The sequence below is a fragment of the Cricetulus griseus genome, chromosome 4 (assembly GCF_003668045.3).
Source record: "Cricetulus griseus strain 17A/GY chromosome 4, alternate assembly CriGri-PICRH-1.0, whole genome shotgun sequence".
In the NCBI taxonomy this organism is placed as follows: Eukaryota; Metazoa; Chordata; class Mammalia; order Rodentia; family Cricetidae; genus Cricetulus; species Cricetulus griseus.
The window spans coordinates 71,735,964-71,750,700 of record NC_048597.1 but is presented as its reverse complement, the minus strand read 5'-3'; the positions used below and the strand labels follow the sequence as shown (position 1 = coordinate 71,750,700).

The following is a 14,737-nucleotide window of genomic DNA, read 5'->3' as shown; positions in this document are numbered from 1 at the left end:
CCAATCAAATTTGATTTACGGGCAGCAGGTGGTCCCTGGGCCCAGTAATGATGCTCCCCTCCCACCCCGCGGTCTCCCTGGGAACCGGGTGTTGTTTGTGGCTGCAGAATCACCAGGACCTTGCTTGGTATATGTTCTTCAACAGGGCTAACTACCGCACCTCCTCCATGTTCCTTTCATGAACTTTTCTAGTCTGACTTTAGAGCTTGTGTTTTGGTGCAGGAGGTGGCTCTAGGGAAGACCTAAGGACCCTGTAGAGTCTAGCGAACGTTTTTCTCTGGAGTCACAACTGTGCTGTCCCTGCCCGAGGGTCTCAGCTTCCTCGCAAGATCTAGTCTTTGCTGTGTGCTACTGCGCCAGCGGGGGCATCCCAAACCTGACTTGCCCTGTTGCACTTTGGAATCTCCCTGTTTGAGCTCAGAGCCCCTCTGTGCTTCTGTTACCCCACATTGGTCACAGCCCACCCTATAAAGAAGTGGAGTGGATGGGCAGGGACAGGACTACTCCTCTCTGTATGCACAGGGTACAACCCAGGGACTCCAGATGGGATGGGAAGCCTGGATCTGCTGGAGTTTGGGACTGAGCCAGGAGACAGATCCTGCCGAATGAAGATGCCCCTTTAACACTGGCCTGGTTCCATGCATGGCTGTTCTGCCTGCAGTTCAGCTGAAGCTGCCTGCTGACTCATGCACTAGCGGCCAGAGGAACTGGGAAGATGGCTTCTGCCGCCGCGGCAGCACTTGTGGGCTGGGGGTTTCTGGATTACAAGACAGAGAAGTATGTGATGACTAGAAACTGCCGAGTGGGTGTCTCTCAGAGGCTGCTGCAGCTGGGAGTGGTGGCCTACGTGATAGGGTAAGAGCAGCCCTTTGCCAGGCTAGCTGAAGAGATTGCTGTTGGCCTTGCTGGCTGAGGGCTAGAAATTGGCTTTTCAGAATTCCGGCTGGTGGGTGAGTGGGAATGGGGGTGGTGAGAGGTGGTCAGTAGGAGGGATTTTAATCCATTCGGAAGACAGCAGAAGCCATATGCCCAGCGTCATCTTGGTCTCTGCGTGCATCTGCAGTACTCCTGCCCAGAGACACCTGGTGGGGAGGGAGTCAGTAATTCTTGGCATGTGTGAGCAATGGAACCCTAAGGCTCCCAGAGGGACCACCAGATGGATATCTGAAGTGCCTTAAAGGGCTGAGCTGAGTGTGCTGAGTGTATGGGAGGCACTGGCATGTGAAAAGTGGCCATGATGGACAGCTCCATCTGAGGGCTCCACCTGCTCAGCCCTCCGTGCTGATCTGGAGGCCTCTGAAGTATACCAAGACAGTCTAGTTTTACAGGCCTTGTCACGTTACACTGTCCATCACCTTCTCCCTAGGTGGGCCCTCTTGGTCAAAAAAGGCTACCAGGAATGGGACTTGGACCCCCAGATTTCTGTCATCACTAAACTCAAAGGGGTTTCCGTAACCCAGATTAAGGAACTAGAGAACCGACTATGGGATGTGGCTGACTTTGTGAAGCCATCACAGGTAGGTCCTCGGTGCTGTGGCAGGAGGCCAGAGTCCTTCAGATATTGACAGTGGCCTGCCTCATAGTGGCTGTGCATGAGAGACAGGATGCCTGTGATGCCAGAGGGTGGGTGAAAGGCTTGGGAAAGGGCAAGGGCCTCTCAGAAGACTGCTGAGTCAATCTGAGCAAATGGCTTCCCAAGTCAGGAAGCCCATGCCCATGGAACTTCCTATTAAAAGGAAGGTTAGAGACACAGCTCAGTGGCAGAGTGCTTGCCTGACACACATAGCTTCCTGGGTTCAATTCCGAAGGCCATCAAGAAAAATAACCCACCCACACAAAGATAAAAACACCCCACCCACTCACCACACACACCAAGATTAAAAACACCCACCCACTCACCACCTAAACAAATAAAAATACCTACCCACTCACCACTAAACAAACATAAAAATACCCACCCACTCACCACCCACACCAAGATAAAACCATCTCATCCACTCACCACCTACACAAACATAAAAACACCCCACCAACACCCCACCCACACAAAGATACTCCTGCAAAGGACTGAAATGTCTTGGGCTCAGGATTTACGCTTGGAAGGGAAAGGTAGGGCACGCAGTTCAGGGTATCAACTTTCTGAAGTCCCCTTGTTATCATTTAGGGATTTTAGATCAGGTTCAGTTTTCCCATTGGTGAAAGAATTAAAAGGCAGGGGCTGGAGCACTGGCTGCCCTTGGAGAGGCTATGGGCTCTGTTCCCAGCACCCACATGGTAGCTCACAACTTTCTGTCACGCCAGTTCCAGGGAGTTCCATTGCCCTCTTATGGCCTCTGAGGGTATCAGGCACACAAACAGCACACATACTTTTATACACATTACATAAAACTGCTCAACAAAAGAATTAAAAGGCAGGAAATAAGTCATAGTCACAGCAAAAAAAGTGTTATTAAAAGTGAGCCTGCACCCCTCCCACACACACACAGCAGAGGGAAGGGGATTCAGAAACCAAAGTCCATTCTCCCTTGAAGGGCTGCTGGCCTTAAAGGTATGTGGTGGTGTAAGATGGGTCCCTGCTCCTGAACTTTGGATGCTCAACTTAAAAGAGGGAGCTGACAGGCCCATAGGTTCATACAAGCTGAGACATGTTCAGGACCAGCGTTGAACATAACTGGACTGGCCTAGACCATTCATCCAGAATCGGACCCTTCTGGCAGGAAAAGCTATAATCTCACCAGGCCTTCATCTTGAATAGGTTTGGTGGTGTGGTGAGGGAGAATCTGGGAGTCTGTCATCTTGTGGTTGACCTGCCTTTTAATTCTTTTGTTGAGCAGTTTTATGTAATGTGCATAAAAGTATGTGTGCTGTTTGTTTGCCTGGTACCCTCAGAGGCCATAAGAGGGCACTGGAACTCCCTGGAACTGGCGTGACAGAAAGTTGTGAGCTACCATGTGGGTGCTGGGAACAGAGCCCATAGCCTCTCCAAGGGCAGCCAGTGCTCCAGCCCCTGCCTTTTAATTCTTTCACCTTTTTCCTATCTTTGCCTGTCAGGGTGCAATCTACCTCCTCTCAGCCACGTCTCTCATCTTCCCTTCTCCCTCCACCTAGCCAATATGGCTTCAATTGCCAGCGGCTGTGCCTCATTTCCTGAGGAGATATAAAGCAAATACATGTCTGTATACCTCATCTATTGCACCAACAATGGGCCAATTTCATCCCAAATTAGTTCTGTGAACCAATGAGTAATTGTGGTTACCTCTAAGCATATTGAGTGAGGGGTGACTCAAAGGTAGCTACATCACCTTGACCATTGTCTGGCTGCAGGTGGCGCTAGCTTTCTGTGCAAGCACTCCCTTGCCAGACTGTTTGGCCTGTGATCAGGCCTGCTTTCTAGCTTCAGCGTCTAGGTTCAGGAGGTTCTTGGAAAATTTTGGTTGAATGCATGATAATTTGAAATGAAACTTGTATGAAGGATATGATAGAGGCATGACACTTCCCTGGTCTCAGGAATGGCCACAAACCTAGCCACCTTTGCCTGCCTTGCTGGTCACCACTTTCTGTGGCACAAACCTGGTAACTAGATAGGGCTGAGAAGTAGTCCTACAAAATCCAGGCTACCAGGCTGAGCTCCTACCTCGGCAGCAGAGCACTGGCCTAGCATGCCTGAGATCTCAAGTCTCATTCCCAGCACTGACAGCAACAGAAAGCAAACAAAACAGGCTTCAGCTTCTAGCCCCTCCAGCTGAAGCCAACCTCCAGCCTTGCCTTCTAGGGAGAGAATGTGTTCTTCCTGGTGACCAATTTCCTCGTAACACCAGCTCAAGTCCAGGGTAAATGCCCAGAGGTAAGTCCATCCAGAACCTCTAACACACCCTACTTCTCTCACAGTCTTGTCTCCTTTCTCCTCCACACATGGCTCAAGACTCAGTCTGAGCTTGGTATATCTGTGCCAGGCAACGGGCTAATCTTTCTAGAAGCCATTTAATTGAGTCCTTATATCTGTTGTCCACCAGAAAGACTATAATTCCCATCAAACAGGTGGTTGGGACTCTACGAGTTCAGTCACTTGCCCAAAGGTACCCCAAGTGTGGGTTACAGCGCCAGACCTCTGAGTGGAGACAGTTTCCAGTCTTGCAGTCTCTTTCCCATGCTGGTCCTGCCTCTGGCTTCCAACCAGGCACACACTCAGGTGGGCATTAGCAGCAGGGGGCAAGCTGAGAGAGCACCTTCCTTCTCTGTGAGTTAGCTTCCATCTGGGGGACAAGCTAGCACACTTCTGCTTTCAGCCCAGCTGTGTTCATGTTAGAGCCCTCTGCCTCATTCTTACCTGCTTTTCATGAAGAAATGCATGCACCACCATCCCAAACTCACTGTTTCCATTTGGGAATATTCCAAACAATCTTTCAAGGAGCACACTAGTTCTCACCAACCATGGCATTTGTGTGAACAGTAATGACCTGGTCCACATATATGCATCACACCCAAGTCCAACCTCTGCTCTTCTGGACTCCAGGCTCTGGTATTTTGTCACATTACAGTTTCAGGGGACATTACATAGCCACGGTTGACCCCTATCCAAAGGATGACTAAGGGGAACCCAGACTCCCAGTGCTTAGAGAATGTTGCATCCAGGTTTAACATGTAGACAACTCTAAAATTTCACCAAACCTACAGGTCCACTCTTAGAAAGAACACTGTTTTTCTGTTTCCTTGTCTGAGGCTTCTGGCTCTTCCAGTGAACCTCCCATGACTGGAAATAACTCACCAGATCTGATGACCAGATAACCAGAGTTCCTGCCAGCTCTTCTTGGAAGATTGGTGACCTGGTCCCTCCAAGAACACACTTCATAGTGTCACATCCCTCTGCAAACCTTTCTTGAGCCCCTCTCCTCGCCCCCCCCAATCTGGGTCAGGTCTTGTGCTGGGCTGGCAGAACTCCAGCTCCCTGTACCTCAAGTTGCAGCTAAGGTGCAGCCAAGGCAGCAGGTTCCATGTTACCCACAACACAGAGGCTGCAGTGGGGAGACTTGGGGAAGTACATGGATAGAATCTTAAAGGAGCCAATGATCTGGGTCAGTGTGGGTGCAACAGAATGCTAGGGCAGAGGGAACTTCATGGGCAGAGGCCCAGGCTGTGTGAAGGGCTGAGGTGTCTCTGGGGATACCTGCTAACTCCGTGTGGCTGGAGCATAGATTAGGGCTGGGTCACCAAAAGGACAGCCCAACATCTCCCTCTGAGTCTGCTAACAAGTTGGACTTGATGTATGAGCAGAATGCAGCCAGAATGGGAGCATGGTAAAGACCCCCGTCTCTCATCATTTGGGCTGCCGGGAGAGGTGCTCACATCTCACCATGGAGTCTGGTTGAAGAAGCTGGGGACATAGTCAGACACAGGTTGGGACAGCAAAGCAGAGAAAGTGGCTGAGGTCAGAGTAACCTCTGCTACCAGTCATAGTCCCATCCTTCACAAAGTCCTAAGTCCTGGCTTTTCAGTCCTTCAGCCATTCTTGCTTTCATGGTGCTGCCTGGCGTTCCTCGTGAGCTGAACCCCCATAAGGGTTCCAAAGCTCAAAGCCGCCTTTACCTCATAGTGCTCCCCCATGAGACTCTGACACAATGGCCATGTTTGGCAGAAAAGACTGGCACCATCAGGTGTGCGGGGCTTCCTCCCTGTACAAACCCTGTGGCCTTAGGCCCTGCTCTTCGATGGCTACACCTATCGTGTATTGAGCATCACTAGTCTGTCCTTCTGTGGTTCTCTAGCATCCCACCCCACCCCTTGCCTTGGTGAACAATCAGGGACAGAGTTGTCAGGAGAATGAGAGTCTCGTTTTGCTCTTGGAATACAGCCGGTACACCATCTCACAGGAGGCTCATCAGCTTCTTCCCTCCAGCTTACAGCTTGTGCCTTCCCTGTGCTTCACAACCCAGGGTTCCCTGGGAGGAATCCTCAAGGTCGTCTCTTTGTAGTCTGTGAGGCTAAGTCACAGAGAGGAGGCATCTCTGTGACTAGAATCTCTCCTACTTCAGCATCCTTCCGTTCCTCTGGCTAACTGCTGGGCTGACGAGGACTGCCCTGAAGGGGAGACGGGAACGCACAGCCATGGTAACTGTGGGCTTCCACTAGAACAGGGGGAGGGGAGGGAATACTGCGGTCCCCAAAGCTGTACTTGTCTGTGCGCCACCCCATTCTACCGACAAGCCCATGCCCCACACCCTCCTCAGGATCCATGGAGACTTGAGGCCTTGGAGCTCATTTTGTGTTTTCAAGGCATAAAAACGGGTCAGTGTGTGGTGTTCAATGGAACCCACAGGACCTGTGAGATCTGGAGCTGGTGCCCCGTGGAGAGCGGTGCTGTACCCAGGTAAGCCTCCTTTCTCTCCCAGGATGGGCCCCAGGATAAGCAAAATGATGCCAATATACTGTCTATCCTCAGGAAGCCCCTGCTAGTTCAGGCCAAGAACTTCACACTTTTCATCAAAAACACCGTCACCTTCAGCAAGTTCAACTTCTCCAAGTAAGCCTGAGCAGGTCTTGGTTGAGCCCCGATGCTCCATGCTTAGTGGGTCATCTGATCCCCATCACTGTCCTTTCTAGGACCAATGCCTTAGACACCTGGGACAGCACCTATTTCAAGCATTGTCGCTATGATCCACACTCCAGCCCGTACTGCCCAGTGTTCCGCATTGGGGACCTTGTGGCCATGGCTGGTGGGGACTTTGAGGACCTGGCATTGCTGGTGAGTCATTTGGAGCAAGTTCCTGCTGCTCAGGGTTAGGGTCTCAAGCCTGTCTACCAGTGGAACAGAAATGTGTTGCATGCAGGGTGGCGCTGTGGGCATCAGTATCCACTGGGATTGCGACCTGGACTCCAGGGGCCCTGACTGCTGTCCCCGGTACTCCTTCCAGCTGCAGGAGCGGGGGTACAACTTCAGGTATGGCCCCTGCTGCCATAGTCCTGGCTCACTGTTCCTGGCCTAGTACTCTCTCCACCTAGCTCCCTGGGACCACCAGAACAGAGCACCCCCAACTCAAACCCCACTGTGTGTACAAGGGTCCCGTCCCCAGCTCCGCTCCACCTTCCCTTGCTCACCTGTTACAGGCTTCCCTCATTCACCGGTCGGTACAGGCTCCCACTGTAGGTCCGGCACAGCCTCTCCCAGATGATCCTGCTTCTCCAAAGCAGACATCTTTCATCTTAAATTTCCCTGTCAGACTTTATCTAAAAATTTCCCCAAAAGAGTGTGGAAAAATTCAGACTAGCAACACAAATATTCACATACTTCTGACCATAGTTTCCTAGCATTGCTTTTTCTTTCCCTGTCAGCACTAAGGCTAAGGTTTGGATTCAGGGCCTCAGAACTATTTGAAAGTAAATATCAGATATTGGATACTCATCCTTCCCAATAATGTCAAGGACTGTTTCCCACATGACCACTGTCCCATTGTCACAGACAACTCTGGACATTGGGTAGGTGGTCACACAGTACATGCTTGTAGTCCCTAATCCCAGCCCTCAAGGGCAGAGAAAGGGAGATTAGGGGTCAGAGTCTTCCTTGGCGATATATATATATACAGAGCAAGTGTTCTGCCTGTATATTTGCCTGCACACCAGAAGAGGGCACCAGATCTCATTATAGATGGCTGTGAGCTACCATGTGGTTGCTGGGAATTAAACTCAGAACCTCTGGAAGAGCAGCCAGTGCTCTTAACCACTGAGCTATCTCTCTAGCCTCCTTCCTTGGTTTTATAGCAAGTCTGAGGCAGCCTGGTGAAGAAGGAGGAGGAGAAAGAAAGGAAAGAGAGGAGGAGGGAAGGAAGGAGAGAAGAAGGAGGGGGGAGGGAAGTAAGGATGGAGACAAGAGAAAGAGGAAGAGGGAGAAAGGGAAGGAAAGGAGGAGGGGGAGGAGGAGGGAGAAAGGAAGGGGGTAAGAAAGAAGTTAGGAAAAGGGTGTTGGAGATTAAATCTAACATTTTATATTTCCCCCATTGTGTCAAAAATGTTCCAAATCTGTATTTTCCAGTCCTAGAGGCACTAAGAGATCTTAAATTGCAAGTATTGCCATGTTTTCAGTTTCCCAAGTAGAATCTTGGGCTCCTCCTGCCACTTAATATTATTTTATCACATATAGTAGCAGATGTGCACATGTGGCTGCAAGGCCCAAGGACAATGCCCTTTGATACAACTCACTGTGGTTGGCTCCCCATCTCTTGCAATCTTATGGGGTTAGGCTTCTGCTGGCAACTTCCTCTCTGTTCACAGTGCCTTCTTGAGCCCTGGCACCTGAGCTAACTTCCCCTCTAGGTCTGGGCTGGAAGGAATTGCTGCTTCAGAGTTCTAGCAGCCTTCCCTCCACCCCACCTCCTTTCTCCCATATACCCCCCACCCCACTCTAGTACCTTTTTCAGCATCCTCTGTGCCCCTCCCTGACCTCAGCATCCCCTGTGCCCCTCCCTGACCTCAATAGACAGCAATCTTCCTTCATTCAGGCCCTTCTCAGGTTCTGGGGTGCTTTCCCCTGTCCTCAACATCTACAGGGAGCCTAAGACTTAGGACTCTGGGTTGGGCTGGTGGAGTCCGTGAATAATCCGGCCTGTGATGCAGCATGCAAACCAACGGCATCTGTCTTCTCTGCTATCCCCAGGACAGCCAATCACTGGTGGGAACCCTCAGGTGTGGAGGCCCGGAGCCTGCTCAAGCTCTATGGGATCCGCTTTGACATTCTTGTCACTGGGAAGGTACTGTTTAGGGCAGGGGAAGGGTCTCTGGAGGTTTGGGAGGACAGCCCCAGCCCTAGAGGCTCAGCTGGGGTCTCTCAGGCAGGGAAATTTGCACTCATCCCTACGGCCATCACACTGGGCACAGGAGCAGCTTGGCTGGGAATGGTGAGTCTGAGGTTCACTTTGGCTGCAGTAACCACCAGCCAGGGCCTGCTGGCATCTGCTGAACCTGCATATTGTGTCCTGGGTGAGGGCTTGACTGGAGAAGGGGGCAAGGTGAGGAATCTGGAACATGGTAGGTCCTGCCCCTTCCAGGTCACCTTCCTCTGTGACTTGCTGCTACTGTATGTGGATAGAGAAGCCAGCTTCTACTGGAGGACCAAGTATGAGGAAGTGAGTTGTGGGCTTGCTTGTGTCCCAGAGCTGAAGTCACTGCCTGAACATTGGGTTCTGCCACACACATTTGGGGGATCCCTAATCTGTTGTCTTTGTAGGCGAAAGCTCCAAAGGCAACTGTCAACACTACATAGATCAAGCTGGCTTTCACACGTGCACCCTGCTGCCCAAGTGTCTCAGTGGTGGGTTGCACCTGCCCCATGTCTGTTGCTGCTGGTATCCAGATATCTGTGCACCAGTGGCCTTGTCTGGGTGGCTGTCATCCACTGGCCTATCCATTCCTGAGCCACTCCCTGCAGGTTAAAGTTTAGGGGTTGGGATGGATAGGGTTCTGGCTTGGGAACATCAAGGACAAAGCTCCAACAGGACTGGAGAAGGGCTTGGGGGGATTCCACCAGACTCTGCATGCAGACTCCCTCCTGGGCCCAGCCTGAGAGAGAGAGAGAAGGCAACATGACCGAATGATTGATTGCCTAGTCCCTTGGGACTCTGTCTTCTAGGCAACTCTGCCATTCAGTTCAAGCCCCAATAACCTGACCCCAGGTTTCTCAGGGGTCTAGGTGAGACGGGAGGCTACACATGTAGGACTTCCTGCCAACAAGACATTCCTGGAAACCTCACTGCATGCAGAGGCACCTGTCTGCCTGAGGCCCTAAGTCTGGCCCCAGAACGCCAGAGTTTCGAGGTGTGATCTCCATGAAGGACACCAAGATTCCTCGAGCATAGCTGGTTCTGGATCTGCATGCATGCGGGCTTTGATTCCTCTGTCATTAGAGACTTTCCCCATGTCCCAGAATGGCAGGGACGGGCTGCAGAAGCACAGCCCTTTCTTGGCCCACTGTGGGGCATAACTTATGGAGTATGCACCCCTGGAAGGGGAGAGGCAGCTTTGCTATGGACGCACAGTAACCCAGGGAGTCCCATGGCTGAGGCCAAAGCTGCACCAATGTCTAGGATCACCTGGCTTCCAGCTCCTCCAAAAAAGCTTTGGAGTCCTGATGCCTCTCAGCCCTTAGGGCCTTGGCTTGCAAACCACAGGGTGGGAAGGCCTGGTTATGGCAGGTGGGTCACGTGGACCCAGTAGTCCTCGGAGATCCAAAGAACTCTGACATCACTGCTGAAGTAAAAGTGCCAAAGCAAGGAGCTTCCTGTGTAGTCTTTAAAGGGAGGAATAGGAAAAGGGAGATGTCTACCTGAGACAGAGCCCAGCCACAGGAAGCCCAGGGCAGGTGCAGAGCAGACCTAAGACTTCCTCCCTGAACTTTAGCCTCACAGCCACCTAGTGGGCTGGAAAGGCAGTGTGGGTGCAGGCCCAAGGACCTCTGCATCCATGCACACTCAAGCGTACCACCTCTCATGGACACTGTTGCCCTGGATATTAACAAGTAATAGAGACCCCAAAGACTTTATCTAAAAACTCCTGGGTTATACAGAGACAGTAAAGAGTGAGCTGTGTCCAGGAGCCTGGAAACACTGGTCAGTTCTCCAAGGGTAGCTGTGTGGGCTGTGCAGGAATGTGCTGGGGGTGTGTCTTGTGGGCATGTACCTGCGTTCTGTGCATTTCAATGTCTCTTGGCAGTCCTTGGACACATACTTTGATCCCCAGGGAGCCTAGGAAATCAAGAGACACGGACACCTTTATGAGTTACCTTCTTTGAGTCCAGGTTGTGATATATACCCTGCTAAAGGACATGTCAGGGATCTGGGGGTATCGGTCACTAGTGGAACACTTGCCTAACAATCTCAAGGTCCTGGCTTCCACCTCAAGCACCACTAACATACTTACACGCATACACGCGCGCGCGCGCGCGCGCACACACACACACACACACACACACACACACACACGCATGCACACATGCACACATGTGCACACAGACACCCTTATAGAGGACTGTGAGGACTCTGTCACATGCCCTCTTCACATTATGCATGTAGCTTCCCTTCCCAGAGATACTTTCGGTAGATCTTCTGTCTCCCTGCTGTGGACTGGGAACAGTTCTTTGGTTCTTCACACAAGTAAGAACTCAGTGCCACAAAGAATGCTACAGTGTACACAATAGCTGGTCATAACACTAGCTGATTAGTTATTATTATGGGTCCCAGGGCCTGGAGCCTCTTTCCTGCCCACTGTGCCCCACCTGCCCAGGTATCCAGAGTTGATCATAAACAGGAAGGCATTGGGCAGTGAGTCCACAGCAGCACTTGCCAAGGCCTATCCCATGAAGACGGAAGGCTCAGTTCCTGGGAACTGACAACACTCCCAGCCCAGTCCGGGCAGGCTTCAAAGCTTCCTTGGGCAGGCAGCTGCCAATTCTTCTGGCCTCTGCGTGTGGGCAATGTGGGGCCCTCTGAGTCAGCCTCACAGACTGGCCAGCTACTCTGCACAGGCTGACTCCTGGACTGCAGCCTGGCCAGCAGGCTGCACAGCTTGCACTGTTTCCTCCAGGCTGCTGCTGGGGAATACCACATAGTGTGCAGTAGTCAGCTCCAATGGCTCCCTCTGGTTCTCCTTGCTGTGCCAGACGCCGTAGCCAAAATACACGACAAGTCCTGCAGGAATGGGCATGAGCCTGAGGGGCAGGTCCCAACCCCACCTGCCCTCTTCGCCCTCCCATTTTAGAAAAGCTGCATCCAAGCCCAGCCCCCACTCACCAACCAGCAGCCAGAAGATAAAGCGCAGCCAGGTCAGGTAGCTCAGCTTCAGCATGAGGCAAATGTTGAGAAGGATACTCAGGGCTGGAGTCAGGGGCACCAAAGGGATCTGAGGGTGCAAGGGTGAGGCTGAGCTTTGCTGCAGGATAGTTATGCCAGTCTAGAGCCTGACTGTGTGGAAGTTCCACAGAACCTGTCTTCATCTCTGGAGATTTGGAGCCTTGTGTACCCTCGCCATGCAGAATGTTGGAGGAAGTAGGAATGGATAAACCTGCCTCCCCAGCCCCATGAGCCCTTGTGCCTTCTCAGGTAGCATGAGAGGCTGAGGCAAGGGAACAGGTCAGTCTGAGAGGGAACAGTATTGGCGAGGTACGGGGTAGGGGTGGGGGTAGGGGTGGGGTAGGGGTGGGGGTGGGGGTAAGATGGGAGTGTACCTGAAAAGTGTCTTGCTGCTTTTGCTGTTGGTGAGCCCCCAGGACCAGGAGGCTGAATAGAAAGACAGAGCCACTGACGACCAGCAGCAGGACATAGCCCCACCGTGGGAGGTGCAGGTCTGAGTTCCCGAAGACCAGCACACACGCCAGGGAGATAGCAGAGGCTACCAAGATGCCAAGCGCCCATGCCACAGCAGTTCCAGGGCGGCAGCCATTCAGGAAACCTAGGAAGGGCTTCAGGGCTGGCCGTAGCTGACCAGGCTCAGACATGGAGTTCTGTGTACCACCTACTAGCTGTATGTGGTCCGAGAAGGAGTCATACTTCTTAGCTGTGTGGCCAGGGCTAGCTAAGCATGGGGAGCTGGGAGGAGAAACTTTCTGGAAACGCAACACAATGATGCTGGTGGCTACAAAGGTATAGGCCAGCAGGGTGCCGATGGATAGGAACTGGACCAATGCCTCAAGGTCCAGCAGCAGTGCCAGGAGAGCCATGAGGACTCCAAACACCAGGATTCCCACCACAGGCACCTGCGTCCGGGGGTGCACACGGGCAAACATCTGGAAGAAGAGCCCGTCGGCGGCCATGGCATAGACAATTCGAGGCAGGGAGAAGAGGTTGCTGAGCAGGACGGTATTCATGGCTGCAGCAGAGCACAGGGAACAATCAGCAAGGCAGGTAAGCCCAGCAGGGGCTGCTGCTAGACTCTCAGATAAGAATATTGAGGGCATTCGCTTCTCACCTCCCACCAAGGAATGGGCATTTCCGTTTAGGTCCAGCCCATTTTAGACCCTTTGAGAGCTCTCAGCCTGCCTGGGAAGAACCTGTAAGCGTGTGCTCCCAAACTGATACTCTGTGTACGATTTGAGGGGAGAGGAGGGTGTGCCAACAAGTTTCTGGAAATGAGTGTTTTCATGAGCTCATTATACAGGCAGGAAAACTGGGGCCTGGGTGGAGGCCCACTACCCTGTCCACTCCCACCCTGCCCGGAAGGGTCCCTTACCACAGATGGAGCCAACTGCCACAATGAAGCCAGCCCAGCTGTAGCCCCGCCTGTAGAAAGCGTCGGCAAGAGCCGAGTCAGGGTCCAGACTGTGCCAAGGCACCATGAGGGTCAGCACGGTGGAGACCAGAATATAGGCGCCGGCCGCCAGGCCAAGGGAAATGGCGATGGCCATGGGCACAGCCCACCGTGGGTTTTTTGCCTCCTCACTGGAAGCAGCAATGACATCAAAGCCCACAAAGGCATAGAAACAGGTGGCTGTGCCCGCCAGGATGCCAGAGAAGCCGAAGGGCGCAAAACCACCCTCTTCTGCGCTCCAGTTGTGAGGGCGGGCCAGGATGAAACCCAAGATGATAATGAGAAGGATGACGATCATACTGATGGCTGAGAACGTGTGGTTGAGCCAGGAAGAGACTCGGGCTCCACATGAGACAAAGGCGGAAGCCACAAGTAAAATGCCAGCAGCCAGAAAATCTGGATAATGGGCAAGGAAGGGCATCTGCCAGACACCCATGTGAGACTCTGTGAAGTTGCGAATGCTGTGGTTAAAGATGGCATCCAAATAGCCACTCCAGGCACGGGCCACAGCAGCACCTCCAATGAGGTATTCCAGAAGCACATTCCAGCCTATGAGGAATGCCCATATTTCACCCATGGACACATAGGTGAACAAGTACGCAGAGCCGGTACGGGGCACACGGGCTCCAAATTCCGCATAGCATAGGGCTGCCAGCAGGGAGGCTACAGCAGCTACCAAAAACGACAACAGCACAGCTGGGCCAGCCATGTCCTTGGCCACTGTGCCTGTGAGCACATAGAGCCCAGACCCCACCATGCCGCCCACACCCAGTAGAGTCAAGTCCAGTGTGGACAGGCAGCGCCGCAGTGACGTCTCCATGCTAGACTCTTCCAGTGGCTTCAGACGGTTCAGCTTCTGGCAGAAGCGTGCCAGGCTGGCGGTGCTGGGCAGTCCCCTGGCCATGGCAGATGGCTAAGAAGTACTATGCCAGCTTCTGGAAACTGCTGGGGACAAACAGCAGGAATAACCAGCCGGCCTCCATTCGTTCACAGACTGTCCACCCAGTTCTCTCCTCTCCTTAGGAACCCAGGACAGCTACAGCATGGACCTACCTTAGAGGACTGAAATGGGACCGTGTGTGGGGTGGAGGGTTTCAGGGACTGTGGGCAGGAGGGATAGAAAGCATGGAGGTCCTTCCTGTCAGCTTTCAGGGCTGTGGAAGTGGCAGGCGGTGCAGACCTGGAGCGGACACCCTGCAGGTGCTTCAGAGGGTGAGTGGGAGGTTGCTTAAGAACATTAGCCAGGCTTGAAACAGGCTCCACGAGCAGGGAGGAATGGGAGGCTTCCCTGGAGCAGGGCCAGGCAGCCAGGACCCGGAACAGGAGTGGCTCTTGCAGCCGGGAGGGAGGCCAAAGAGACACCTGGCCTCAGAGAAAAGCGATCACCCCTTCTAACAGGTTGGAGGATCAGCTCACCTGAGGCCAGGAGGCCAGGGCTGCAAGGGCCCGGAGC

The 14,737-nt window shown here is 52.8% G+C and overlaps 2 protein-coding genes across 2 annotated transcripts; one reads left to right on the top strand and one right to left on the bottom strand.

The window, feature by feature from the left end:
• Window positions 1–595: 595 nt before the first annotated feature.
• On the top strand, window positions 596–10,256 carry P2rx6 (purinergic receptor P2X 6). Its single transcript, XM_027413182.2, has 12 exons — window positions 596–855; window positions 1,367–1,517; window positions 3,773–3,844; window positions 6,030–6,105; window positions 6,271–6,364; window positions 6,437–6,517; window positions 6,598–6,739; window positions 6,825–6,934; window positions 8,645–8,738; window positions 8,820–8,885; window positions 9,036–9,113; window positions 9,215–10,256. Exons 1-12 carry the CDS (start codon window positions 716–718, stop codon window positions 9,248–9,250), a joined length of 1,140 nt encoding a protein of 379 aa, XP_027268983.1. The 5' UTR covers window positions 596–715; the 3' UTR covers window positions 9,251–10,256.
• A 1,229-nt stretch (window positions 10,257–11,485) lies between these two features.
• On the bottom strand, window positions 11,486–14,220 carry Slc7a4 (solute carrier family 7 member 4). Its single transcript, XM_035444675.1, has 4 exons — window positions 13,207–14,220; window positions 12,206–12,846; window positions 11,772–11,880; window positions 11,486–11,669 (listed from the first exon to the last, which is right to left on the bottom strand). Exons 1-4 carry the CDS (start codon window positions 14,186–14,188, stop codon window positions 11,494–11,496), a joined length of 1,908 nt encoding a protein of 635 aa, XP_035300566.1. The 5' UTR covers window positions 14,189–14,220; the 3' UTR covers window positions 11,486–11,493.
• Between the last annotated feature and the right edge of the window lie 517 nt (window positions 14,221–14,737).